The sequence below is a fragment of the Pseudorca crassidens genome, chromosome 13 (genome assembly GCF_039906515.1).
Source record: "Pseudorca crassidens isolate mPseCra1 chromosome 13, mPseCra1.hap1, whole genome shotgun sequence".
NCBI lineage: Eukaryota > Metazoa > Chordata > Mammalia > Artiodactyla > Delphinidae > Pseudorca > Pseudorca crassidens.
The window spans coordinates 47746931-47774047 of NC_090308.1; the positions used below are offsets into that span (position 1 = coordinate 47746931).

At 40.6% G+C, this 27117-nt stretch overlaps 1 protein-coding gene and 1 long non-coding RNA gene across 2 annotated transcripts in view; one reads left to right on the forward strand and one right to left on the reverse strand.

Moving 5' to 3' along the window:
* SLC16A10 (solute carrier family 16 member 10) overlaps positions 1-27117 on the reverse strand; it is a 142253-nt gene that overhangs the window by 24472 nt on the left and 90664 nt on the right. The window contains exon 3 of the mRNA XM_067702339.1: positions 20665-21127. Within this exon, the coding sequence (XP_067558440.1) occupies positions 20665-21127 (463 nt within the window). The remainder of the gene's footprint in view (positions 1-20664; positions 21128-27117) is intronic.
* On the forward strand, positions 207-9529 carry LOC137204645 (uncharacterized). The gene is made up of 3 exons (XR_010933776.1): positions 207-401; positions 1096-1221; positions 8934-9529. It is a non-coding gene; the product is annotated as an uncharacterized lncRNA (long non-coding RNA).

Below are 27117 nucleotides of genomic sequence, written 5' to 3' on the forward strand. Positions count from 1 at the left end.
AAAGAAAGACACACTAGCTCACAGTTTACCCCCTTCCTCCTAACCATCCCCACTTCAAGTAAATGGTGATTCAGCCTCTCTCTACAGATGACATGTTTCTGACCAGCCACATGAAGAGAGAAGTTCCTCCCCCCTCACTAGAGCCCAGAGGCAGAGCCGTTTCTGAGAGGTCGAGGGCAGCAGCCTAAGAAAGTGACCCTCCTGCTGGATCGGCCTAGCCCTGGCTTCTCCCCTCTCTACCTCTTCCCTACAGGGAGCCTCAGGACCAGACATTTGGAGACATCAGACAGTGTTCTTCCACTGAGATCCCAGGCTGAGTCCTCTGGCTGTCAGAGAGTCAACCATGAAGGAAGCTCAGTTTGGGGTGGCCATAGTACAAAACCAGGTCCAATACAGCTGACGTAAGTGCGTTAGAAACTCAAGCTTCTCCTTGACAAATGGTTTCACGACAGAAGATGGCCCAACAGAAGGGCATCCCAACTCACTTTACGGAAGCCCCTGAAATCCAGTGATGCTACGCATCTGCAAAACAAGGAGGTCACTGGTCCAAAAGGTCCAATAATTAGGGAATTCCCTGGCAGTCCAGTGGTTAGGACTCGGCACTTTCACTGCCGAGGGCCCGGGTTCAATCCCTGGTCAGGGAACTAAGATCCCACAGGCCACACGGTGCAGCCAAAAAAAAAAAAGTCTAATAATTACTTATAGTTCTGTTTTCTAAGATTGTGTTATTTGGCCATGCCATGATGGTCATTAGCCTCACTGTCCTTCCACACACACAACTTTTTAAGGGGATGGGTGGTTTTTGTTTAATATCTTTTATGTAACTTATTACATAAAAACATGATAAAACTTTGGTATATACAATTTAAACTATACATCTTTGGGGGTGTATAGTAGTTAAGAAAGAAGGGAGGGCTTCCCTGGTGGCGCAGTGGTTGAGAGTCCGCCTGCCGATGCAGGGGACCCGGGTTTGTGCCCCGGTCCGGGCCCAATAGAGCACTGCAGGCTATGGGACTAATGAAACTACAACTGCCTTTGCAGGATGGAGGAAAAACAAAACAAAACGACAATATTTATCATCCGCTGTTGTTGCAGTTACTACGCCCTTTGGGAGATTAACAGATTCCAGACAGCAGTCATCATCTGTCCTTGTCTGTGAGCATTTGATTCCCTGATCCTCTGCCCTCCTCTTCAGATCCATACCATCAAGCTGAAAACAAGGTGGGCAACAGGTAGTCACGTGCACTCCTTCTGTGTCTGAGAATAAACTCTTGGCGAGGACAGGGGACCCGTATCATTTACATTTACGCAGTACATTCAAAAATGGGATAGTAAATGCTACACAGTATTTTCAGGGGTTGTGGAATTCAGAATGATTTCTGCAGCTTCCTACTTCCCAACAGAGATGCTGCATTCAGAGTACTTCTCACTTGCTGTTCACTCCTGAGATTAGCAGTTTCAGCTTGTTGCCTCTCATTTGCATGCAGTTTTTCTAAGAATATATCCTTTCAACATCTGAAAAGCTACTCCGTAACTCTAAAAGACCATTCTACTTAAATATACTTTTTGAAAGGTAAACACAAAGAAAAGAGCCTGGTCCCTTTAAAAATTAGATGTACATTTGAAAGGCAGAGGCCTGCTAGAGTGGTTAATGGATAATCTCAGATTTTGTTGCAAATCAAAACTTTATACTACCCTTTGACTTCAAAGAAAGATGAACAGAAATCTTCTGAATGGAACGAGGGTTTGGTTTGGTTTTTTTCTTTCTTTTTTAAACAACTGTGTTTTCTCTATCTCTGTTTTTGCTAAGAAAAGGAAGAAAGGGCATTCATTCCCTGAGGAAGTTTTACATGGGCAGTGTACACCAGCAAGCCCAGTGAGGTGACTAAAGATAGCAGGAAACTAAGTCCATAGATATGGGTACATAAAATTAAGCCCTTTATATCACATAATATTGAAATCGGACTCTATAGCCATAAGACAGTCATTGATTAGGTCAGCCTCAAAACATCATTTTAACTTGTTAAATTTGATAAACTGTGCTTTGAAATAAAACAGCTCCAAGATGTACTTGAAGTGAAAACGCAGAATTTCCTTGCCTGCCAACATTTTTAAGGACTAACATCTTAGGCAGCCCACTGTCTCTATACTAGTAAGATATTTGACATGACTAAACCCGTGGTGCGGGTACCGCCTGCCTGCTCAGCAGCTGACCCAGTGGAGGGCAGACCTTTGGCCTGGCAGGACTCTAGGAGGCATGGGTAGTTGGTTCTGTTTGTTTTTTTAAACGGCCAGTCTTTCCATTTCATTAAGATGGGTTTCCATAGTGCAAGTATTCACACATGGCGCTGTTAAGACAGATAAATGTCAGGACTGAGAAAAAAAGAGGGAAGAGTTTCCAGGAAAATTATTTAACAGCCACCAAGGGATAGAAAAAGGGTTTGGAAGGAAGGAAGATAGCTAATGGTTTGGAAAACTTTGGTCTGATTTTGAAAACATTTTCTAACTCTAGAAATTCTTTAAATCCTTCATTTTTCTTTTTGTTTTTTTGAAAAATAATTTTCCTTAGATTAAAAAAGAAAAGTCCATCCTTAACACAGCATTATTTAGATCAGATCAAGATTTGGCAACATGTTCTAGAGGGAGTGTCTGTCAAAACCAATTTGGATTCAGATACCAGTTCAAATAATCCTGAATTACAGAAGTTAAGATGAACTTCATCTTAAAATAAAAAATAAGTCACTAGGATTTTTAGGTAACTTGAAATTATTTAGTGACCCTGACAATAATTTCTGTGTCAGATATTTCTCAAATTATCAAAAATTATTCTAGTCCTTCCAGAACAATGAAAGATGTTTAATCCATTTTTTAAAAAACTTTTATTCATTCCACCTAAATTCAAATATGATTCTGAAGAGTTTCTTTCTTGAAGTCTCATTCTTGGCACACCAGGGTCACCACTCTCTCAGACCCTTGGTTCCTGGATAGTTGGGATGAACACAATGGACTGTGAATTGTTAAGACAGTGCCCATCTGTGAAGGAGGTAGACTGTCTCTACTCTGGTCAAGATGGCTCGGGAGGTCTCAGCCATGGTCCACTGCATGACCGCCTGACTAACGCTTTAGTAGAGTACTCTGAAGATACACGGTGATAGAAAGGTCTCCGAAGATGTGGACTCCTGGTTGTGATTAATGCTCTTCTGAGGCATCATGTGTTTCTATGTTTGTATTTGTTTAAAAAAAGGTGGAGGGATATGCTCTTTTAAACTTACTCCTGGATTTATCTGGTGATAAAATCACCTATCAGCTAAATGTACATGCAAATAGATAGGTGTGGGTTATGGAGTCTGCAGTCATTAGCTGAATTGCATGAATTTGGAAAAGTAGTCCAAATTGAACAAATATACCCAACAAAAGGCTAGTTCAATTAAGGTTAAATTTTAGAAGTTTAAGATAGACTTCATCTTAAAATAGAAAGGGATAATTTCAGAAAGTATTAGTTAAATCACTAGGATTCCTGGGTAATTTTATAACTTTACTTAATGACCCTGGCTATAATGCTAATAAGCCAGATATTTTGTAAATTATCATAATTGGTTCTATTTCTTCTTGAACACAGAAAGATGTGTCGACTGTTGTTTTACTGAAATTTTAATTTGTTTAAGGTAGATCTAATTTTTGAGAGAAATTAGAGCACTATTAGTTCTTATTCAGCTTAATTTTGCCCTTAATTCTAAAGTGAAAAAAGATTGATCCTTCCATGAAAATTCTACCTTCTTCTACCCTCTCCTCACTAAGATTCCCTCAGGCTAGTGGTGCTGGCTAGAGAACCCTTTTACCAAAAGCCATCTGGCCTCCTTTCTCCTCTAGTCTTCCTAAGGCACACCATAGTGAGTGTCTTTTCTATTAATTCTAAGAGTTATCTAATTGCCAACTCTCTCCCTAGTATCACATAAAATTCAAAAAAAATTTTATCTGAATGAAGATTAAAAATTATTAGGATTAGGGAATTCCCTGGCAGTCCACTGGTTAGGACTCCGAGCTTCCACTGCAGGAGGCATGGGTTCAATCCCTGGTTGGGGAGCTAAGATCCCGCAGGCTGCGGGGCACGTCCAAAGAAAAAAAAAAGCAATTGTTAGGATTAGGCCCAGAAAAGTTTTCCTTCCACTGCTGTCGCTTTCACATACTTGTGAGATTGTCTACCCCGATTTTTTACCCTTTTCTTAAGAATAAGACTATTTCAGAGTTTGGGGGTGTTGGTGATTAACATTATTTTAAACATGTTCAGTCCTGTCTTGTGATTTTAGTGTTCAGGAAGAAAAGGACCACACCCCTTTAGGACAGATAAGAAAGTACAAAGCCTGAGTGGTCTGGATTAAGGCAGCTGGCATGGCAAAGAGAAAACTTTTGTGGACTGAGAGTTGGAAGGCCTAGGCATAGTAGCAAGAAAAAAGTCTTTGGAGTCAAATTATGAGCTCTACTCCTTATTGAGTCTAAGATCTTGGGCATCAGTTTCTTAGTTTCAAACCAATACTGCACACTGGTTCACAATAATGGCAGTACCACTCCCTTGGGGGTGTTTCAGAAATCTGTGGAGGCTATTTTTATCTTTCTGATATAGTTGTGTCCAAGCATTACCTTTTTTCCAATTATTGTTTTTTATTTTAACAACATTTATATCACATAACATTTACCATTTAAACCAGTTTTGAGTGTGTATAGTCATTGGCATTAAGTATTCACCTTCTTGTGCAAACATCACCACCATCTATCTCCAGAACTTTTCCATTTTCTCAAACTGAAACTCTGTACCCATTAAATAATAACCCCCATTGTCCCCCCTTCTCCAAGTCCCTGGCAGCCCCCATTCTACTTTCGTCTCTATGAATTCGACTCCTCTAGGTATCTCATCTAAGTGGAATCATAGACTTTGTATCTGGCTTATTTCATTTAGCATAATGTCTTCAAGGTTCCTCTATGTTGTCACATGTATCCCAAGCATTACCTTTATTTTATTCAAGAATTACTTTTTATTTCTCCTTGTGTTACAAGTGGGGCATTACTGATTTTTTTAAAATTATGTATATAGGCAGGTTTCATGACCTAGGAATTTTGTTTCAGGAGAGAAAAGGAGGCACTGGGTCTGACACACTGCTCTAGATGTGTGACAGGGTGGCTGTGAAGGTGAACGTGATACAGAACTTAGAAAGCACCTCACAAGGAAGAGGTAGGACGGGAACCCTAGGACTGGGCAACCCCTACTCCAGGATCCAAGGCAGCCCCGAGAGCTGAAGAACAGGAGACACTGGCAGGGAATCGTGAAAAGTCCCTAAGACAGCTCCCGAGGAGAAAGAAACATAAAAGGAAAAAATGTATTCACAGAAGCAGATACAGTTAAGTAGGAATAGGGATACCGGATGTACGTTGAGGCTATTGTAATGCTTCATAAATTAAATAATCAACATATGGCAACATTTTAAATTGCACAGATGGGTACATGGGTCAAGAGCGTGGGTCATCTGTTAGGCTACTTATTGGGCTGTGGTCACCTAGGCATCCCATTCTCCTGGAAGCAGCTTGGAAGATGGTACAAGGCCTAAGAGGTATTGTTTCACCTCAGCAGGGCTGACTATGTACCTCGAGCCACCCATTTCCGTATCTTTAAATTACTCCACATTGACACTAGTCTAGATAAGCATACTTTTACTTCTATTATTTAACCTTTAAACCACACCCTGCCACTAACTATTTGTATGTGGCCAGAGAAAGTCTCAAAAGCAACTAACTCCTCTCCCTATAAAATGGAGATAAAACTGTTCTCACCTCCAGGGGTTGTATATTGAGGATCAAAGAAAAAAGAATTTGAAGAACATAAAGTATTATTAGGATGAAAAGTAGTCACGAGTAGGGAAATTAGTAGACATCATATTCCAGCAATTCAACCAACCTATAGCTCAGCCTCAAACTGGTCAAAAAGTATTTGTGTGCCAGGCACATGCTTGGTGCTGGGGATGGAGCAATGGAAAGGAGGCTCTGTCCCTACCCTTGTCTAATCTACCTTACCTGGTTCTTCTTTATCATTTCCTGAGGTGTTAGGACACTCCCCACACAAAACTCCCCAATGTATTTTGTAGATAAATCCACAGTTTTCACCAGCCTTTCCCATACTTACATTGAATACATTATACAGGATAAGGGCCTAACAAAAATACACTACTGCTGCTTTTCAACTTAAGTTAAAATCAGATATTCTTAAATGTTTGTGGATTTCGTTTTCCCTCCAAATTTTAAATCTTTTAGCAGTTTGGGGCCTACATTCTAGGGATAATTTTCATGCCTGAATAAACCATGCATCACTTCTAAAAACTATTGTTGAATTATTTGTAAATACTTATTTTTGGCTAAATAAATACAATTTGGAACACATGACAAACTTACTCTACCTTACTAAAAGCAGCAGCTCTGTTTTAGTTTATTTGTAAATAATCAGTTTTCTAGGTTTCTTATGTATTAATTACGTAATGTCTTCCTATCATGTTCCTATGCTAGTGTATTACAATTCGAAAGAAAAAAATTCCAAAAAAACCCAAAAACAACCCGGCTAGCTTTTTTTTGATGAAAATGTTCTGTAGATATTTAACTTCACCATTAATTAGTCACACACAAGTGGCCAGAGAAGTAAAGATCCTTATTCATCTCAAGTAGGAGAATGCTGGTGAATACTGCCTAAGGCACAAAACTGATAAATGGGCAAATTTTCACTAACCTGAGTAGTCAAATTTCAGCAGATGTTGAGATCTGCAGGGAAATAAATGCAAGGTTAGAAAAGCAAGAAAAGCATAGACACCATTGAAAAAAATCTGAAAAGTGGGGATAAAGTGATGGAGAGAGGATGTCTATTCACTCCTGTAATAATCACATGAGAACTGAGAAACTGTAGTGTATTATCAGAAGTTATAAGTCGTGAATGAAGTATCTGGAGAAAAAGCAAAGCTTGGGTCCTATGCAAGAATTTTAAAATTCTAACATGCAGATTTGAATATATCAGATAAAAATAAGTTGAATAAAAAAATTCATCAACTGTTGGCTGGCCTTAAAGATGGAAACTAGAGAAATTCCATGTCACAGGCTTCCTGAGGGCAATAGGAAGCTGTATCATTTTTGTATCTTCCAAATACCTAACGCTACCCTTCACTGAGAGAAGGCACCTACTGGCACCTCCTCAAAGAGGCTGTCCCTGACTTTACAAACTAAGGTTACATCCCACCATCACCTTCCATCTCATTTTATTTTCTTCAAAGAAAATATCACTATGTGAAAACTACCTTGTTTATTTATGTGCTTACTTATTTATTGAGCTCCGTGAGAGCAGAGATCACGTCTGTTCTCACCACTGCATCCCCACACCTAGAGGCACCCGACAGGTGCTCAGTGAATATTTGCCAGATATTCACTTGAATGCTTGAATCTTCTCAACCTGAATCTGTACAACTGAGTTGTAATTAGAGGAAGTCACACATGTGTAAGAAAATACAACAGTGACAGAATGGAATAACCCATTCTAATTCTATTCTAATAACATCCCTGCCACTGACTGTGCAACTCTGAGCAAAATACAACCTCTCTGATGGTCAAGGTTCTTATCTATTAGTGGGAGAAACCAGTATTAGCACTGCTTTCCTCATAAAAGGCTGCTGTCAGAGTTGAATCAGAAAATATATGTGTGAAGGAAATACCTTTATATTCTTTCTGGAAGTTCACTGGGATGGGAATGAATGAATGAAATGAAAATAAGTGAACAAACAAAACACTTCCAGACCACATAATAGCGAAAAAATGTAGGAGTTGTGCGTGGGTATATATAATCAGCACACAGGGAATCTTAATGGTTAATTCTGATATTTAAATTAATACACTATACAAAGAAATATTCTTGTGTCAAAGAAATTTTATAAGCCTATTTTTGAATGAAAAATAGAAGAAAAATTACTTAAATTAGAAAATCTTGGTGAAAAAGCAATGTGATTACTTTTTATTCTGCAAACTACCATAGCATTCTGCATAGCTAATAAGTGTTAAAGTAACAATAATCAGAATAATAAACCAAATCAAGAACAAAAAGAAGGAAGGGAGGGAGGAAATAATGAAACTTTAGCCCCTAGTACTTAGCCTCTAGTGTTTAGTGCCCAGGCTAAAAACAAAATTAAAACGTCAACTCTGCCTCTTTTATTTGCTTGCAGTGCCAAGAAGACTGAGATAGGGCAACTCTTCAGATTATGCAACTCCAATGGAAATCATTCTAAAAATGTTTCCAAAACTCTGCAATCATCATCCCAGGGCTGAGGACATGTAATGGGCACCAAGGCTCTTCTGCCAGAACCTTACAATGAACAGAGATAAACACAACAGGAGAGGTCAGCTCAGCAGCCCAGTCCTGGCCCAATATACAGTAACCTCTGGTTTACATGGATTCTGCTATGAATCCTGCATTCTCAGGGCTCTGCCACACAATAACCATAACCCTGAGCTCTAAATATATCCATGAAAGAAAGACGACAAAGCCAGTACAACTGTTACTGGCAGCTTTGAAGAACTAGACTGTGTCAAAATGGGGAAGCAACCTCCCGATTGGGAAATGAACCCTATAAACTGACTAGAGTTATGTAAGGTGAGACAACTTCACTCCTTTAATGATTCAGTTTCTACTACATACACATTTACACTTTAGGCTACGATAAGCTTCCATTCATTTTCCACGGATATTCTTGCATGTTACACCAGGTTCTGCCACTTTTATAACTATGTGACATTTGGCAAGCAACTTAACCTTTCTGTGTCTTAGTCCCTCTACCAGACTTAAAAAAAAGAAAAGTGCAATTAAGTGACCCGTACAATCCCTTCAACGCCTAAATTACTGTCCTTTTTTTTTGCAGGCATTTAAATATCTTCAAAGCCACACTCTTAAGAAGACCAGGCTCAAGCCCCAGCTGCACCAGGCACCGGCCTTTCAACCCTAAGCAAGTTGTCTTAACAACCCCAAGTCCGGTTCCTTTCCTGCTGAATGGAAACCGATCCTGCCCATCTCATAGGGTGGCCCTGAGGCTCCAGTGACAGAGAATATTTGTGGGAGCTTCTTATAAACTAAATGTTAATTAAACATGTGGGAAATAAAAAATACTATATGTGTTTAAAAGAAACTTATGGTTTAAAACAAACCCTTGCATGGCTGTGAGGACTGGGCACACAGAATCTTAAACCGTGCTCTGAAGACTGAATGCTACAGTTGTTCTGGTCATGTTACTCTGAGAATAAATCAGTTGAATTTGACATGGATGCAGACACAGCTGGATTACATAACTGCACACCAGTTGTCCATGTTTGCAATTTTGCCTCCAAATGGTAGGCACTACCTACCATTAAATGAGTTTTTCTCCAATCTGTTACGAGGGAATATAAACTTTCTGATTACAAGTGAGCTGCCAACAAGTAGAGGGGTGAAAAAAACTAGATACAGATAATGGGGTTAGAAAGTGGGGAAAATGGAAAGTGGCAGGGCATCTGGGAGCTAATACATAAGAGATGTGCAGCCCTCAAACTTCCTTTGGATCTCAAGACTCTTCCCTACAGCATGAATACATAAAGTGGCCTTTTCTCCTGGTGCTCTGTAATCCTTGGAGTTAGTGTCTGTGAGGCCTTTTCCAAAGAGGTGTGTCAGAATTTAGAGATAAGGTTAAACTAGCAGAAATATACTCTCAATGGATCAGACAATTCTTTCCCCTCACCAGAGCCACCTGGTAAATGTGGGGTAAAAGTCAATGTCCAGGTATAGCCTCACAAAGGAACATTCTTCAAATTAAGATTTCTATTTCTATTAATCCTCTATCATAACAATTTATTTTCTAGTTGATATAAAAATCATGATAGAACCCTTATCAGCTAAATTTAGGTTCCTCAAACTTGCACAAACTTTAATTTGATATTAATACAATGAGTTGAGGGATAAGCAAATATCCATACTACAGTTAAATTTTGAGATTATTCAAAAGTATATTATATTTTAACAAATAAAACATGAGACAGTTAAAAACAAAAGACCGGGGCTTCCCTGGTGGCGCAGTGGTTGAGGATCTGCCTGCCAATGCAGGGGACACGGGTTCGAGCCCTGGTCCGGGAAGATCCCACATGCCGCGGAGTGGCTGGGCCCGGAGCCACAACTACTGAGCCTGTGCGTTTGGAGCCTGTGCTCCGCAACAAGAGAGGCCACGATAGTGAGAGGCCTGCGCACCGCGATGAAGAGTCGCCCCCGCTTGCCACAACTAGAGAAAGCCCTCGCACAGAAATGAAGACCCAACACAGCCAGAAATAAAATTAATTAATTTAAAAAAAAACAAAAGACCTGGTGAAATTTACACATTAACAAGACAGAAGGACAGAGAACGAACTAGTGGTTACCAGTGGGGAGAGGATGGGGGGAGGGGCAAAATAGAGGGTAGGACGTGAAGAGGTGCAAACTATTATGTATAAAATAATTAAGCTACTAGGATATATTGTATAGCACAGAGAATATAGCCAATATCTTATAATAACTTTAAATGGAGTATAACCTATAAAAATACTGAATCACTATGCTGTACACCCGAAACTAATATAATATGGTAAATCAACTATACTTCATTTTAAAAAGAAGAAAAACATTACAGATATAGCTGGGGGGGAAAAAAAAACAAGAGAGAAGGAACAGCTTTTCCAAGGCTTTTAGGGCTTTCTCAGGACACTTAATGATTCATCAGTGGCCTCAGAGAGTTTATATATAACTCTAAAATTCAAGCAATTTGCTTTTTTCCATTTTCCTCTAACAGTACTTATGTTATTAATCAAACATAAGATAGCTCTTGCTATAAATTTATACATTTGTCCATTTTTTTCTTCTGCTATGCTTAATGTTTATTATAGGAAACAAAACTGAACATAAAACTATGTATATTCCATGTTCTGCTTGTCACAGGCTGTGAAAAGCAATTCAGTTTTCTCATATTCACAACGTACTAAAGACCAAAAGAGGAGATGTGGGGTCTGGAAGAAAGGTTAGGTGGTATCCCATCATCCCCATTAGCCTGTTTCCTCAGGAGTCCTCTCCGTGGCTGCGCAGCATCCTCTGAGTGCCAGGATGGTCCAATCCTGCCTCTGTGCTTCGTTCTGAGAGAACAGAGGGAAACTTGCAAGGCAAAGAAAACTCTGGTCCAGGCCCAGTGTGGCTGACAGTAGGCAGCACTCCACCTCTGAGGTGATCCGATGAAGGAACAGCAGACTATTTTACGAAAAGAACATGAGACTTAGAGTCCGAGATCTATGTTCAAATCCCAGCTCTGAGCAAACTCAGTGAGTGACCTCGACTAAGCACAGCTTAACTTAGCAGAGTTGTTTCCTTAGCTCCAAGTATATAGTTATTTATTACACTTATTACACTCATCCTTATGATGGTTACCTGAGATTTTGTGGAGATGCTTGACACATGACAGATTCTTGACAAACGTTACCTGAATCCCCCTCTGAGGAAGCCACAAAAGAGATGAAAGCATGTCTGCTGTTCCTATTTGCATGGCTCAGCGCCCTGAGCTCTGGCTTGGGATAATATTCCTGCTGTCACCACAACATGGCCAGAGGTGACCTGGCCAGTGAGGTCTAACAGCTACATTCCAGTACTGAGCCACAGAGCATTTGGCATTAACCAAAGCCATAAAATATCTCCCAAGGTACTACGTGTCCCATTTATCGGCTTATTTGCCTCAAATTTTCATTTCTAGCTTTAAAACACAACTTGTGGGGACTTCCCTGGTGGCGCAGTGGTTAAGAATCTGTCTGCCAATGCAGGGGACACGGGTTTCAGCCCTGGTCTGGGAGGATCCCACATGCCGTGGAGCAACTAAACCCATGCGCCACAACTACTGATCCTGCGCTCTGGAGCCCACGAGCCTCAACTACTGAGCCTGTGTGCCACAACTACTGAAGCCCACGTGTCTAGAGACTGTGCTCCACGATGAGAGAAGCCACTGCAATGAGAAGGCCGCACACCGCAACGAGGAGTAGCCCCCGCTCACTGCAACTAAAGAAAGCCCATGCACAGCAACAAAGACCCAGTGCAGCCAAAAATAAATAAGATAAATAAATTTTAAAAAAATTAAAAAATAAAATAAAACACAACTTGTTGGGACTTGCCTGGTGGCACAATGGTTAAGACTCTGTGCTCCCAATGCAGGGGGCCCAGGTTCGATCCCTCATCTGGGAACTAGATCCCATACGCAGGCCACAACTAAGAGCCCACATGCCACAAATAGTTGAGGCCGGCAAGCCGCAACTAAGGAGTCTACGTGCTGCAACTAAAACCCAATGCAACCAAATTAATAAATATTTTTAAAAATTAAAAAATAAAAACACAACTTGTTTGTTCCCAATTACAGCTGGACTTGGTGTCCACTTAAGTGCCCTGTCAGCAGGCAAATGATGGTGCCTTCAATCATAGTCTCAGAAAAGTGGGATCTTCCCTACCAGATCAGAGTTTCTTTTGAGAACAACTACTATCTGCCACAAAAATGACACACTTATAACTTACGGAGTTTTTTCAAAATGGGCTAATAAACATATATGTTGCAGATTTCAACGCATGAGTCAGTCGTCTTTTCTCCGATAGAGAACTATGTGGATCAGAGCTTAAAAACCAAAACTTGACTGCCATATGTTCTGGAGTCAAAGAACACAGGTGCAGCTTTTCAAGGCGAGTAGTGGTGGACAGATGTGAAAGCAATAAAAACTAAGTCATCATTCTCGTACTGAGGATGGAACACTGCCCCTGAGAAGAGTTGCATCATCGTTGTCATTTTGTAGGCATTTATCAGTCATCCGGCTGACGTGGCCTGTGGTCAGTGCTCTACCAAAGCAATGCAGACTTGTGGTCAGGCTCTGGTCCTGCATCCTCATCCTGTTCTCACACACACCACCCAAGGCTCTGCGAGATTTTCAGCTGCTACACCGTAGAGAAGACACCAGTTGTCTAGATTTCCTTGTTAATGGGGATAGCCATTCACCCTTCCATACACTTACACAATAGTGACAGAGACACAGAAATTTCTTCCATTTATAAAGTTTCAATTTCAACATGCAGATAAAGCTATGGGTCAAAAGCAAAACACATCAACTCTTTTCCCCATCAACAGATGGCATTAGTGCTCCTTAGTCTTAGGTTTGCTGAATTTGAGCTTCTTGATTAAGTGTTGAATGGATATGAATACCATCATGTCCTATAGGTATAACATGTGAAACATCATTCTGGTATCAAAGTAGAGAATTTTAAAGATCAAAATGGAGAGAAAATGAATACTGCTTATATGGTGTCACTTTAGACTTATCCATAAGATAGTCATTCGACAAATACTTGAGCACTCACTGTACATTAGGCACCATGGTAGATGCTTGGGTTCATTCACTGAACAAGACAGAGGAGGACCCTCAGCCTCCTGAAGTTTACATTCTAGCAGAGGTATACACACAGAGAGCAAACAGTAATCATCACAAGTAAATTATGTAACATGTTAGAAGGTATGGGGACTTCCCTGGTGGTCCAGTGGTTAAGAATCCGCCTTCCAATGCAGGGGACGTGGGTTCGATCCCTGGTCGGGGAACTAAGATCCCACATGCTTCGGGGCAACTAAGTCCATGTGCTGCAACTATTGAGCGCATGTGCTCTGGAGCCCACCCACCACAACTAGAGAGAAGCCCTCAAGGTGCAACAAAGAGCCCACTAACCGCAAAGAAAGATCCCACATGCCACAACGAAGATCCCACATGCCACAACTAAGACCCAACGCAGCCAAATAAATAAATAAATATATTCAAAAGAAGAAAAAAAAGAAGGTATGAAGCGCTATAGAAAAAGAAATAGCAGTGTGAGGGGGTTTGGGAGTATGTGGAGGGCAGAGGGAAGAAGGGGGTTTTAACCAGGTGGTCAGGGTGAGCCTCACTAAAAGCTGAATAGCAAAGAGAGCAGAGTGGCGAGAGCAGAGTGAATGACGGGGACCAGGCCTGATGAGATAAGAGATAGGAGGGGACAGACCACGGAGGACCTTGTAGGCCACTATAAGGACATTAGTCTTTACTCTCAGAGCAATGGGGAGCCACCCAAAGATTTTGAGCAGAGTGACTTGTGTGTTGAAAGAACACCTGTGGCTTCTGTGTAGAGAACAGACTACAGGGGGCAGGGAAGGATACATTTTGAAAGGAGAACCGCCAGGATTTCTGGCCTGGATCAGGAGTGTGGTATGAAAGAAACAGGAGGTTTGGGGACTGATGGAACTGCCGCCTCCTGAGATAAGGATGGCTGAGGGCAGAGCAGGTTTTGGGGATGGGGGTAAAATCAGGATTTTAGGGCTGGACATATTAAATCTGAAACATCTAACAATCATCCCAGTGCAGATATTAAGTAAGCAGATGGCTATAAAAGTCCGGTGAAGAATTCAAAAGAGGCCTGAGCTAAATATAAATTTTGAGCCACTGGCATATATATGATGTCTGAACACAGGAAATTAGATGAAACCATCATTTGGAATGAGTAGAGAAAAAGATCAAGGTGTAAGGCCTAGGACTGCTATTCAGGGTCAGGGTGAAAAATAAGGAACCAGAAAAGAAACTAAGAAGGAGTGATAGAGAGGTAGGAGGAAAAGAGCACGTTATGTTTCTGGAAGCTAATGAAGAAAAACTGGATAACGAGGAGCCATAAAAACTTCAATCCTGGGCTTCCCTGGTGGCGCAGTGGTTGAGAGTCCACCTGCCTGTGCAGGGGACACGGGTTTGTGCCCCGGTCCGGGAAGATCCCACATGCCACGGAGCGGCTGGGCCCGTGAGCCATAGCCGCTGAGCCTGCGCGTCCAGAGCCTGTGCTCCGCAACGGGAGAGGCCACAACAGTGAGAGGCCCACGTACAGCAAAAAAAAAAAAAAAACTTCAATCCTGGGTTTCCCTGGTGGCGCAGTGGTTAAGAATCCGCCTGCCAATGCAGGAGACACGGGTTCGAGCCCTGGTCCAGGAAGATCCCACGTGCCGCAGAGCAAAAAAGCCCCACGCCGTAACTACTGAGCCTGTGCTCTAGAGCCCGTAAGCCGCCACTACTGAAAGCCTACACGCCTAGAGCTCGTGCTCCGCAATAAGAGAAGCCACCGCAGTGAGAAGCCCGCGCACCGCAACGAAGAGTAGCCCCCGCTAGCTGCAACTAGAGAAAGCCCGTGCACAGCAATGAAGACCCAATGCAGCCAAAAATAAAATAAACGAATGAATAAATTTATTTAAAAAAAAAACTTCAATCCAAGCAACCAACAAGGGATTATCTCCAAAATATATAAACAGCTCATGCAGCTCAATATCAAAAGAACAAACAACCCAATCAAAAAATGAGCAGATCTAAATAGTCATTTCTCCAAAGAAGACGTACAGATGGCCAAGAGGCATATGAAAAGCTGCTCAACATCATTAATTACTAGAGAAATGCAAATCAAAACTACAATGAGGTATCACCCCACACCAGTCAGAATGGCCATCACCATTATGGCCAGCATCACAATAAACGCTGGAGCGGGTGTGGAGAAAAGGGAACCCTCCTACACCATTGGTGGGACTGTAACTGGTACAGCCACTACAGAGAACAGTATGCAGGTTCCTTAAAAAACTGAAAACAGAGCTACCATATGATCCAGCAATCCCACTCCTGTGCATATATCTAGAGAAAATCATAATTGAAAAGATACATGTACCCTCAATGTTCACTGCAGCACTATTTACAATAGCCAGGACATGGACGCAACCTAAATGTCCATCAACAGAGGAATGGATAAAGAAGACATGGTACATATATATAATGGAATATCACTCAGCCATAAAAAAGAATGAAATAATGCCATTTGCGGCAACATGGATGGACCTAGAGATTATCATACTGAGTGAAGTTAAGTCAGACACAGAAAGACAAATATCATGAGATATTGCTTATATGCGGAATTTTTTTAAATGGTACAAATGAACCTATTTACAAAACAGAAATAGAGTCACAGATGTAGAAAACAAACTTATGGTTACCAAAGGGAAGGGTGGAGGGATAAACTGAGAGATTGGGATTGACATATATACACCACTATATATAAAATAGATAAGTAATGAGAACCTACTGTATAGCACAGGGAACTCTACTCAATACTCTGTAATGACCTATATGGGAAAAGAATCTGAAAAAGAGTAGATTAAAAACAAAAGAGTAGATATATGTATTATAATGTATAACTGATTCACTTTGCTGTATAGCAGAAACTAACACAACATTGTAAATCAGCTATACTCCAATTAAAAAAAGAAAACTTAATCCAGAAAACCAAAACAAAACAATTCTCAAGCAAAATGGGCAATTCACAACAACTAAAGCAGCTGTTACTGGGAATGGCTATTTAGAAAGTTATGTCTCACCTAAATTGATGTATAAGATTTGTACACTTACTCTATTTCTTTAATTTTGTATCTATGAGATGATGGATGTTTACTAAACTTGCTGTGATAATCATTTCATGATGTACATAAGTCAAGTCATTATGCTATACACCTTAAACTTATACAGTGCTGTATGTCAACTGTATCTCAATAACAGTAGAAGAAAAAAAAGATCCATACCCTTACAGTAGAGATTACAAGTGGGTAGGCCTAAAAGAGATCACTGACCCCTTCCATGAAGCAATACGATTCTTCATGTTTAAAAGTTAACTACTAAAAGAAAATTTCCAACCTTGCTCGGAGAAAAAGAATGCCACAAAGCATACATATTTTCTCTCAAATCATCATGTATAATGTAATAAATAAGTAAAGATCTTAGGATCTTTAACATAACCATGAGAGCGCTTCACTGTATTTCAGAATCTTCAAAGGAGGCCTAGATAGATAAATTAGTTCCCTAGCTAATTAAGGATCCAGTTTCAAGTCTCAGGCTTAAGGACCAACTCCAATCCTATGAAACTTGTACTAACCACTTTTCCAAAGGGACACTTTCTCCTTTGACTCTTCCACAGCCCCACTAAAACCAGCAATTCACAATCACGTTGTCTGAAATTTAAATAACTCTTATTTTTATACCAGAACTGAATAGATGCTTTATAGACATTTTCTCTCATCCTACAACAACTCTGCAAAATTGGGTCTATCCCTATTTTATAGATGTAGAAACTGATGCTTAAGAGTGTGTTACCCAAGGTTACACAACTAGTAGGGGACAAAACCAGCTTTTAAACCCAGATCTCTTTTACTTCAGAGCCTTTACTTTTACCCAGTATGCAGTACTACCTCTTGCATGAAAGTATAACACTAATAATTACCAGCTGCTGTGTCTTGTGACCCTGGGCAAGTTTCTAAACTTCTCAGTGCCTCATTCTTCTCATCCATGAAATGAGGACAATACATTATAGGTACTGCATTGTGGTGAAGATTATATAAGATAATGTATGTAAAAGTCCTTTATAAACTATAATTGTTTATATTATTACATGTACTAGATTTTATGCTCCTTCAGAACAGGATCTTATGCCTTACATGCATATTCCCTTCAACACCCAGTAAAGGGTTTAACATGAATTGAACATCTACTAGTCTTTGGAAAAATTTGAGACACCTTTTCCCCCTCTAAGGAGGAAAGTAAGTGGTGTCCCATTGCATGAAGCCTGGGATTAAGTATCCGTAATCCAAATCTTAAATTACAACACAGTGACAAACTCAGTGTACCCATCAAACATGAGATTTAAACAGCCTCCATGACATTTAACTGTCTGGTGTTTCCTTTCCAACGTGGCTTTAGTGCCATAACAGTTCAAAAGGGGGAAAATCCCAAATGAAAATATCAACACATTTTGTAAGAAAACGTGCCCGGAAGGAGGGAGAGCAGAATAAGGCCTGATTTGTTATCCGAGTTAACAGAGACCCATTGTTTTGTGTACTATCTGAATTACAGCCTCCTGACGACAGTAGTAACTATAACACGGTCTAACTCGTTACTCACTGTGAAATTTCATTTACTTTAAGAAAAAGACCAATAACATATTTATTAAATTTCCTTACGCATACTCACATCCCCCTCAGTAAGATGGACATATCTAGCAGCATATCCAGGGACGGGAGCCAATATGCCCCAGGCTAAGACTGTGCTAGATTTGCTACCAAGTAAGCACAGCGGAAGGGAACCAGCCCCTGCTCTGCTGATATGTGATTCTTGGGAAGCCACTTAACATCTCTGTTAATGATGGATCTGTTTTCCACTCTGTAAAACATGAGCTAATATTATTTTGCCTACCTCACAAGTTTACTGTGAAGGTCAAATGAAATAATAATATATGTGAAATTAATTTACAAATTATATTACCAGAAATAGCTAGATAATCACCTACCACTTGTCTTTTAGTAAATGTCACATACTAGCAAAGCTGACGTACAGATTTCTCTGAGTGTGTTCACCTTATAGCAACAAAGAGAATTTTTTAAAAATCTACTCGGGGGACTTCCTTGGTGGTCCCAGTTGTTAAAGACTCCGCACTTCCACTACAGGGGGCGCAGATTCGATCCCTGGTCTGGGAACTAAGATCCCATATGCTGTGCAGTGCAGCCAAAAAATTAAATTAAAAAAATGAAAAGAACTATAAAATAAGAAAATAAAAATCTACTTGGGAATTCCCTGGGGGTCCAGTGGTTAGGACTCCAGGCTCTCACTGCCAGGGGCCTGCGTTCAATCCCTGGTTGGGGAGCTAAGATCCCGCAAGCCTCAGGGCGTGGCCAAAAAAAAAAAAACACAGCAGGCATTTAAATAAATAAATAAATAAATAATCTACTCGTCTCTGAGATGGACACAACAAACACTTTCTTATCTACAGAGCTATGGAAGAGGTAACTGGTAAAGCTGATCTTTCCACAATGGATCTATATATTTTTTAAAAAAATATCTTCAAATGGTTCAGCTATGCCTTCCTAAAAGTGTGAAAATGGATTATCAGATCAAGATGTAGTCAGAGACTTCATATGTGACAAGCATCACATACTAGGTCATTTTACCTAGTACCTCAGTCTCTGCAAAATGCCATGTGGCTCAGAGTACTAAAAACTAGTCCTCTCCTTCTCTCCCCACTGGTCATCCCAGCTGCTTCCTCAATACCTCTGGCAAAAAGAAAATAAGGAGAATTGAGAATTCAAAATTATCTTAGATACAGGACATGCCTACCACCCCTCTTTGGGTTTCCTTGACCTAATTCCTTTCTGAACTAAGCACAGGAACCCACAAAAGACTGATGATGTAGTGTACTGGCTGACCCCCTGACCCCAGTAATTCTCTGAACTGTACTGCCAACTTGCACCAGAACTTTAACTAAAGAAAAATTGCACAGATGTCCAAAAGTAGACTGAAAGCTAGAAAGGCTTCAAGTCACACACACAGTATACACACAAAAGAAAAACTTATCCCACTACCATTTTTGTTGATCATTTATCAACTATGTTGAACTGTATATACATTTTCAGTCATAACAGTAAGAAAAAAGGAAGAAACATAATAATAAGCACCTTTTTTTTTTTTTTTTTTTTTTACGGTACGCGGGCCTCTCACTGTTGTGGCCTCTCCCATTGCAGAGCACAGGCTCCGGACGCGCAGGCTCAGTGGCCATGGCTCACAGGCCCAGCCGCTCCGCGGCAAGTGGGATCTTCCCGGACCGGGTCACAAACCCATGTCCCCTGCATCAGCAGGCAGACTCTCAACCACTGTGCCACCAGGGAAGCCCAATAATAAGCACTTCTGAGGAAATTCTGCCAGGGGCAAATACTTTAGACACTGCTTACTCTTATTTCATTATAAAGAGGCCAAAATTTGCCTTCGCAATATAAACAAACAATATAAAGTGCTTGAGGCCGCACTTGCCTTCTGAGGTGGCCCACACTCTGTGGAATGTGTTTCTCTCTAAATAAATCCATTTCGTACCTATCAAACAAAAATAATAATAATGATGATAATAAAGTGCTTGAGCACTTGAAATCCTAATTTCCTGTGAAACCCTTGCTCTCTCCCATCATTTGGAACTTGCTAACATTTCTCAAATAATCCTCTGAGTAGAATTTCCATTTTCTCAGAAGTGTCGCACAAGTAGACAAAATGTTTCTTTGTGTCAAGGCCGTTGGCTTTTACTATTTACTTAATTTTTGTACCCTTCTGTTGAAGAATAATTTATTGATGTTGACAAAATCATTGCACCATCTTTGTCCCTGATTATGATTTGTAAGCCACTTGAAGGAAAAGTGACCTATCAAATTTTTTGTACTGATGACATTTGTTCCAACATTTTAGTCTTTTTTTTTTTAAAGAACTTGTTTTTGTTTGTGTAGGTTTGGCGATTTCTAAAAATACCAAAACACACCATGAAACATATTATCTGTTTAATGATCTGATGATGTGATGACCTCATCTTAGCAGACCTTGAATTTCAAGAGTCCCTGAATTACAAACAAGATAATTATTTAAGGCCAACTTCAACCTGATCTCTATTGCTCTTCTAAGAAGTTTTTGTGTATGAAATAATAATATCCATTACCAGCAACGCCAGAGAAGCATACTTACCAAGTGAACATAAGGCACAAAGTATCCAAAAAGTGCAAGTGGTATTCCAACTGCCCACACTGCATATGCTGTCACCTTGAAGATGGCAAAATTGAAAATTTTTTTTGGAGGACTGAACTTTCTCCTGGAAAAGAGGGAGAATCTGTTGCCTCCTTTGGTTCCACTGTCTTTATCTTTGGCACTGGAAGCAAGAGGTCGGTAAGTAAAGCCAGCCAGAAAGAGAACAAACATGAAGATGCAGAGGACCCTCAGGGTATAAAAGAGGCCCACGCTCTCAGTAAGTACCCTTAAAAGGAAAGGCAGCAAAATTGTGAAGATACTGCTGCCGGCGGTGACAATGCCATTCACCAGTCCAAGGCGCTTCTTGAAATAGTGTCCCAAAATGACCAATGAAGGCTGGTAGGCAAAGGAGCAGCCACAGGCAAATATGATTCCATAGGTCAGGTACAGAGGCTCGATGGAGCTGTGTAAAGACGAAAAAGATGGAGAGCAGCTTTCATTATTTTTATCATGTGCTTGGTAGAATAAAACCTTATTTTAAAACTGGGTTTCGGTTAATCAAAGTATTTTCTACAAATAAAAATCAACCAAAAACAGAGGTGAAAAACTTAATAAGTCAAGAATACAATGCTGAAATATTTTAATTTAATGTGAACGGATAATAAAAAATGCCTTGAGTATGTGAAAAAATGACCGTTAAGGTCATCAGTGATTTGATTCCTCCTTCTCTTTCTATGGATTTCAGGCAAACCATGCAGCACTGGGTAAAAACTGTTGTGTTCTCCGCAACTCAGAAATAAAGGACAGTGCCAGGAAGGGCCTCAGTAAAACTGACAATGATTAAAATTAAAAATTAAAAAAAAAACTAGTCGTGATAAAAGTTTTTAAAAAGTATAATTTAACTATGAAAGCTCACTTTTTTAATGGAGTTTTCCCAGGCACTTACTAAGCAATCTACTCAAAGAAAAGGCTGCATCTGATATTTTCTCCACAAGGTTATGTCACAAACGTTTGCACAGGGGAGCAGTTCTGTTGCATTTTGCTGGCCTAAGGGCTGCAGACCAACCTTCGCCCTGTACTGCACTGTTCTTGGTATTGTGCAAGATAAGGAGAAATCATATTCTGATTGCAGGAATACTAAATGAAGTGTGTTCACTAGTGATCCCAGTTTGTAAGCTTTAGGGCCGTGTATGTCTCAAAAAAATAATAAAGGATTAAGAATTCTTTATTTTAACCAAATAACTTAATTATACACTTCTTATGAAAGTAAATGAACACAGGGAATTCCCTGGCGGCCCAGTGGTTACGACCCCTCATTCTCACTGCCGAGAGGGCCTGAGTTCGATCTCTGGTCAGGGAGCTAAGATCCCACAAGCCTCACGGTGGGGCAAAAAAAAAAAAGAAAAATAAAAAGAGAGGGCTGAAGCAAGAGGAGGCTGCAGATGGAAGAAAGTAAAAAAACAAAACAGTAAAGGAACATACAGCATCACATTCTTTGAAACATTTAAGGTAAGGAGTGAAAGAAAACTAAAGTTTTTTTTCTTTTGAAAAGTTCAATTCAAAAGGCTGTTTATCAGTAGTAAAGGCAAGCTATTTATTAGAAACTAAGATAGATAAAGTTGGTTAATAATTAAATTTTGGACAATAATTCTAGCCTAGCAATATGCTGAGGTAATCACAAGGAATTCTAGAATCTGATAAAATTAAGGCAGGTTGTCAATTCTCTCTCCCTGAGATGCCCTTTCCCCCTCTATTAATCCACAGTTAGAACCATCTTCAAATCAGGCTCAAGAGCCACTCCCAGACTCTCCCAGATTAACCCTATCTCACTCTGATCACTCTTTACTGAAACTCCACTCTTTATTCAATAAACATATATTTAACAGCTACTATGCTCCAGATACTTGGTGAAAAGAATATTTAAAATGTGGTTATGCCCTACTTCTAGTCTGCTTAGTGAAACAAGACATCTACACCAGATAATAAGAATACAGAACAAAATATAAATAATACTTCACTCATTCTGCATCAGTTTCTGCACATAAGTAGTTTTCCAGGTAACTACAACTTACTTCTTAAGGTGCTAATTTATTTTTATTTAACAATTTTAAAGGAAGAATCTAAATCTAAATACATTTCTCTGCCTTCTTCAAAGTGTATGTTAAAAATAGTATTGACAGCAAAGTATCATCATGAACACCAGTATCTACACAATTATACCACATTATTATAAAGCTGTCAGTTGGAAAACCAGAGAGCCACTGACATAAATCACAGACATTCTTTTGCACAACATTTAAACAGAGAGTGCTGGGTAAGATTAACTTTGTATCTCTCCCACAGAGTAAAGTACATAAGCTTTGTGATGGCATTTTCACTGCTGCTGGAACCTTTTTTACTTCTAAATTTTCACCTTAGTAACAGGTGGTTCAAACTGTTTAAGTATGACAACTGAATAAGTACAGTGTAAATCAGTAAGATATCAAATATGTGTGGAAAAAGGATTCCAAGAAGAGACACTGATGCAACCTGGGGGTGCTAGAGAAGGCTTTCCTAAAAAGGCAGAACTTGAACTAGAGGAAAAGAGGGTTGGTCCACTGTTTGACACTTGGAATTTACACTACATCTCCCCCTTGCGCCTGTGTATTGTTCTGAAAGTCTGGCAGCTTTTGATCGGTGGGGGGTTAAATAATGAAACTGAATAGAAAACATGACAACATTACATACAGTAAGGTAAAGATGGCTTCAAGACATTTTGTTTTAGTTAGGGGTGGGGATGGGGGAGGGAAAGAGAAAGGAAGAACTAGGTCACAATGTAAAATACATTTCATAATTTTTATTTCTCAGCGGTCAAAACTATTTGAGAAACACTGCTTGCTGTAAGCAGGTTTGTGTATATGTGTTTTGTCTACCAAATTAGGTAATAAGTTACATGGATTTTCTATCTCTTAGTTTCTCTCTCCACCAAAGCCTGAGTGTTAACACTTCAGCAAGCGCTAAGAATACTGACAATGGGTACCTGGAAGCTTCCAGACCAAGTGGGTGTCTGACAAGGTGGTTATCACGCCATGCTGTATTACTGATAAAGAAGAACTAAAAGTAAATGATCTCACAGAGCTACCTAAGCAGAATCTTATTCCAAACAAAACTGGGTTTTGTTTCTTTAAAAAAAAACTTTAGAAGAAGAAAAAAAAAACAAAACACAAAGGCACTTTAAAGGTAGAATATTTATTTTCTAACAAAAAATTAAAATAATTGTTTAGGGACTTCCCTGGCGGCACGGTGGTTGAGACTCCGCCTGCCAATGCAGGGGACACAGGTTCATGCCCTGGTCCAGGAAGATCCCACATGCTGTGGAGCAACTAAGCCTGTGCGCCACAACTACTGAGCCTGCGTGCCACAAGTACTGAAGCCTGCGCTCTAGAGCCCATGCTCCACAACAAGAGAAGCCACAGCAATGAGAAGCCCACGCACCGCAACAGAGTAGCCCCCGCTCGCCACAACTAGAGACACCCCGCGCACAGAAACGAAGACCCAACGCAGCCAAAAATAAATAAATAAATAATTGTTTAGAAGCCAAATAAAATGTCTAAGTTAAGTGAAAGAAAGAGGCTCACTCTAGAGTTCAGAAAGGGGTATATATGGGGAGAATGGGGGTAAAATTAGCAAACCAAGGATTCTGTTGATTAAATCTTAAATATTTAAAAATAAACATGGCGGGAATTCCCTGGCGGTCCAGTGGTTAGGATGCCATGCTTCCACTGTAGTGGGCCTGGGTTTGATCTATGGTTGGGGAACCAAGATCCTATATGTTGCGTGGTGCAACCAAAATAAATAAACAAATAAATAAAGATTACAGGAACAAAAAAATAAAATAAAAATAGGGCTTCCCTGGTGGCGCAGTGGTTGAGAGTCCGCCTGCCAATGCAGGGGACATGGGTTCGTGCCCCAGTCCGGGAAGATCCCACATTCCGCGGAGCGGCTGGGCCCGGGAGCCATGGCCGCTGAGCCTGCGCGTCCGGAGCCTGTGCTCCGCAGTGGGAGAGGCCTCAACAGTGAGAGGCCCGTGTACTGCAAAAAAAAAAAAACAGGGTAGGGGCTTCCCTGTTGGCACAGTGGTTAAGAATCCACCTGCCGGGCTTCCCTGGTGGCGCAGTGGTTGAGAGTCCGCCTGCCGATGCAGGGGACACAGGTTCGTGCCCCGGTCTGGGAGGATCCCACATGCCACGGAGCGGCTGGGCTCGTGAGCCATGGCCGCTGAGCCTGCGCGTCCGGAGCCTGTGCTCCGCAACGGGAGAGGCCACCACAGCAGTGAGAGGCCCGTGTACCGCAAAAAAAAAAAAAAAAAAAAAAGAATCCACCTGCCAATGCAGCAGACACAGGTTCAAGCCCTGGTCCAGGAAGATCCCACATGCCGCGGAGCAACTAAGCCCACGTGCCACAACTACTGAGCCTGCGCTCTAGAGCCAGTGAGCCATAACTACTGAGCCCGTGTGTCACAACTATTGAAGCCCACATGCCTAGAACCCATGCTCCGCGACAAGAGAAGCCACTGCAATGAGAAGCCCACGCACCGCAACGAGGAGTAGCCCCCACTCGCCAAAACTAGAGAAAGCCCACAAGCAACAAAGAAAACCCAAGCAGCCAAAAATAAAATAAATTAAAAAAAAATAAAGATGGCAAGCAACATAAGTTTGATTTTTTTTTCTAATGACCACAATAATGCTTTTCAACTAGAGCACGAAGATAGCTAGGGAAGAGAAAGGCACAGGATGAAAATTAACTACTAAAGTAGAGACAGGATGAAAATCATCTTAAGGTTTTTCTTGTTAATCACCTCCTGTTAGCCAGACCTACCTATTAAACCAGTGTTTCACTAACTGGGGATTATTCTGACAATGAAAGGGTATTTACAGGTAGAACTGGAGCTGGAGGGAGAGGTGCTTCTATGGTAATATGCCCACCAGCTCTTTGCAGTTAGTTCCTCTGCAGTGCACAACAGCTTTTAACAGACACAGGGAAAAGAGTGTTTTATTTTAAGCTGCATTTGACCACTTCATTTTGTCATGATCTTTTTAAATTTCAGCATTGTTCTTTTTTTAAAAAGAGTCCCAGGCAGGATAAACCCAAGGAGAAACACGCCAAGACACATAGTAATCAAGCTGACAAAAAATAAAGACAAAGAAAAATTATTGAAAGCAACAAGGGAAAAATGACAAATAACATACAAGGGAACTCCCAGAAGGTGAACAGCTGATTTCTCAGCAGAAACTCTACAAGCCAGAAGGTAGTGGCATGATATATTTAAAGTGATGATGAAAGGGAAGAACCTACTACCAAGATTACTCTACCCAGAAAGGATGTCATTCAGATTCGATGGAGAAATCAAAAGCTTTACAGACAAGCAAAAGCTAAGAAAATTCAGCACCACCAAACCAGCTCTACAACAAATGCTAAAGGAACTTCTCTAAGTGGGAAACACAAGAGAAGAAAAGGACCTACAAAAACAAACCCATAACAATTAAGAAAATGGTAATATGGGCTTCCCTGGTGGCACAATGGTTGAGAGTCCGCCTGCCGATGCAGGGGACACGGGTTCGTGCCCTGGTCTGGGAGGATCCCACATGCCGCGGAGCAGCTAGGCCCGTAAGCCATGGCAGCTGAGCCTGCGTATCCGGAGCCTGCACGTCCGGAGCCTGTGTGTCCGGAGCCTGTGCTCCGCAACGGGAGAGGCCACAGCAGTGAGAGGCCCGCGTACCGCAAAAAAACAAAAACAAACAAAAGAAAATGGTAATAGGAACATATATATCAATAATTACCTTAAATGTGAATGGATTAAATGCTCCAACCAAACGACACAAGCTCACTGAATGGATACAAAAACAAGACCCATATATATGCTGTCTACAAGAGACCCACTTCAGACCTAGGGACATATTCAGACTGAAAGTGAGGGGATAGAAAAAGATATTCAGTGCAAACGGAAATCAAAAGAAAGCTGCAGTAGCAATACTCATATCAGACAAAACAGACTTTAAAATAAAGAATGTTACAAGAGACAAGGAAGGACACTAAATAATGATCAAGGGATCTATCCAAGAAGAAGATATAACAGTTGTAAATATTTATGCACCCAACGTAGGAGCACCTCAATACATAAGGCAACTGCTACAGATGTAAAAGAGGAAATCGAAAGTAACACAAAATAGTTGGGGACTTTAACACCTCACTTACACCAATGGACAGATCATCCAAAATGAAAATAAATAAGGAAACAAAAGCTTTAAATGACACAATAGACCAGATAGATTTCACTGATATTTATAGGACATTCCATCCAAAAACAGCAGATTACACTTTCTTCTCAAGTGTGCACAGAACATTCTCCAGGCTAGATCACATCTTGGGTCACAAATCAAGCCTCAGTAAATTTAAGAAAACTGAAATCATATC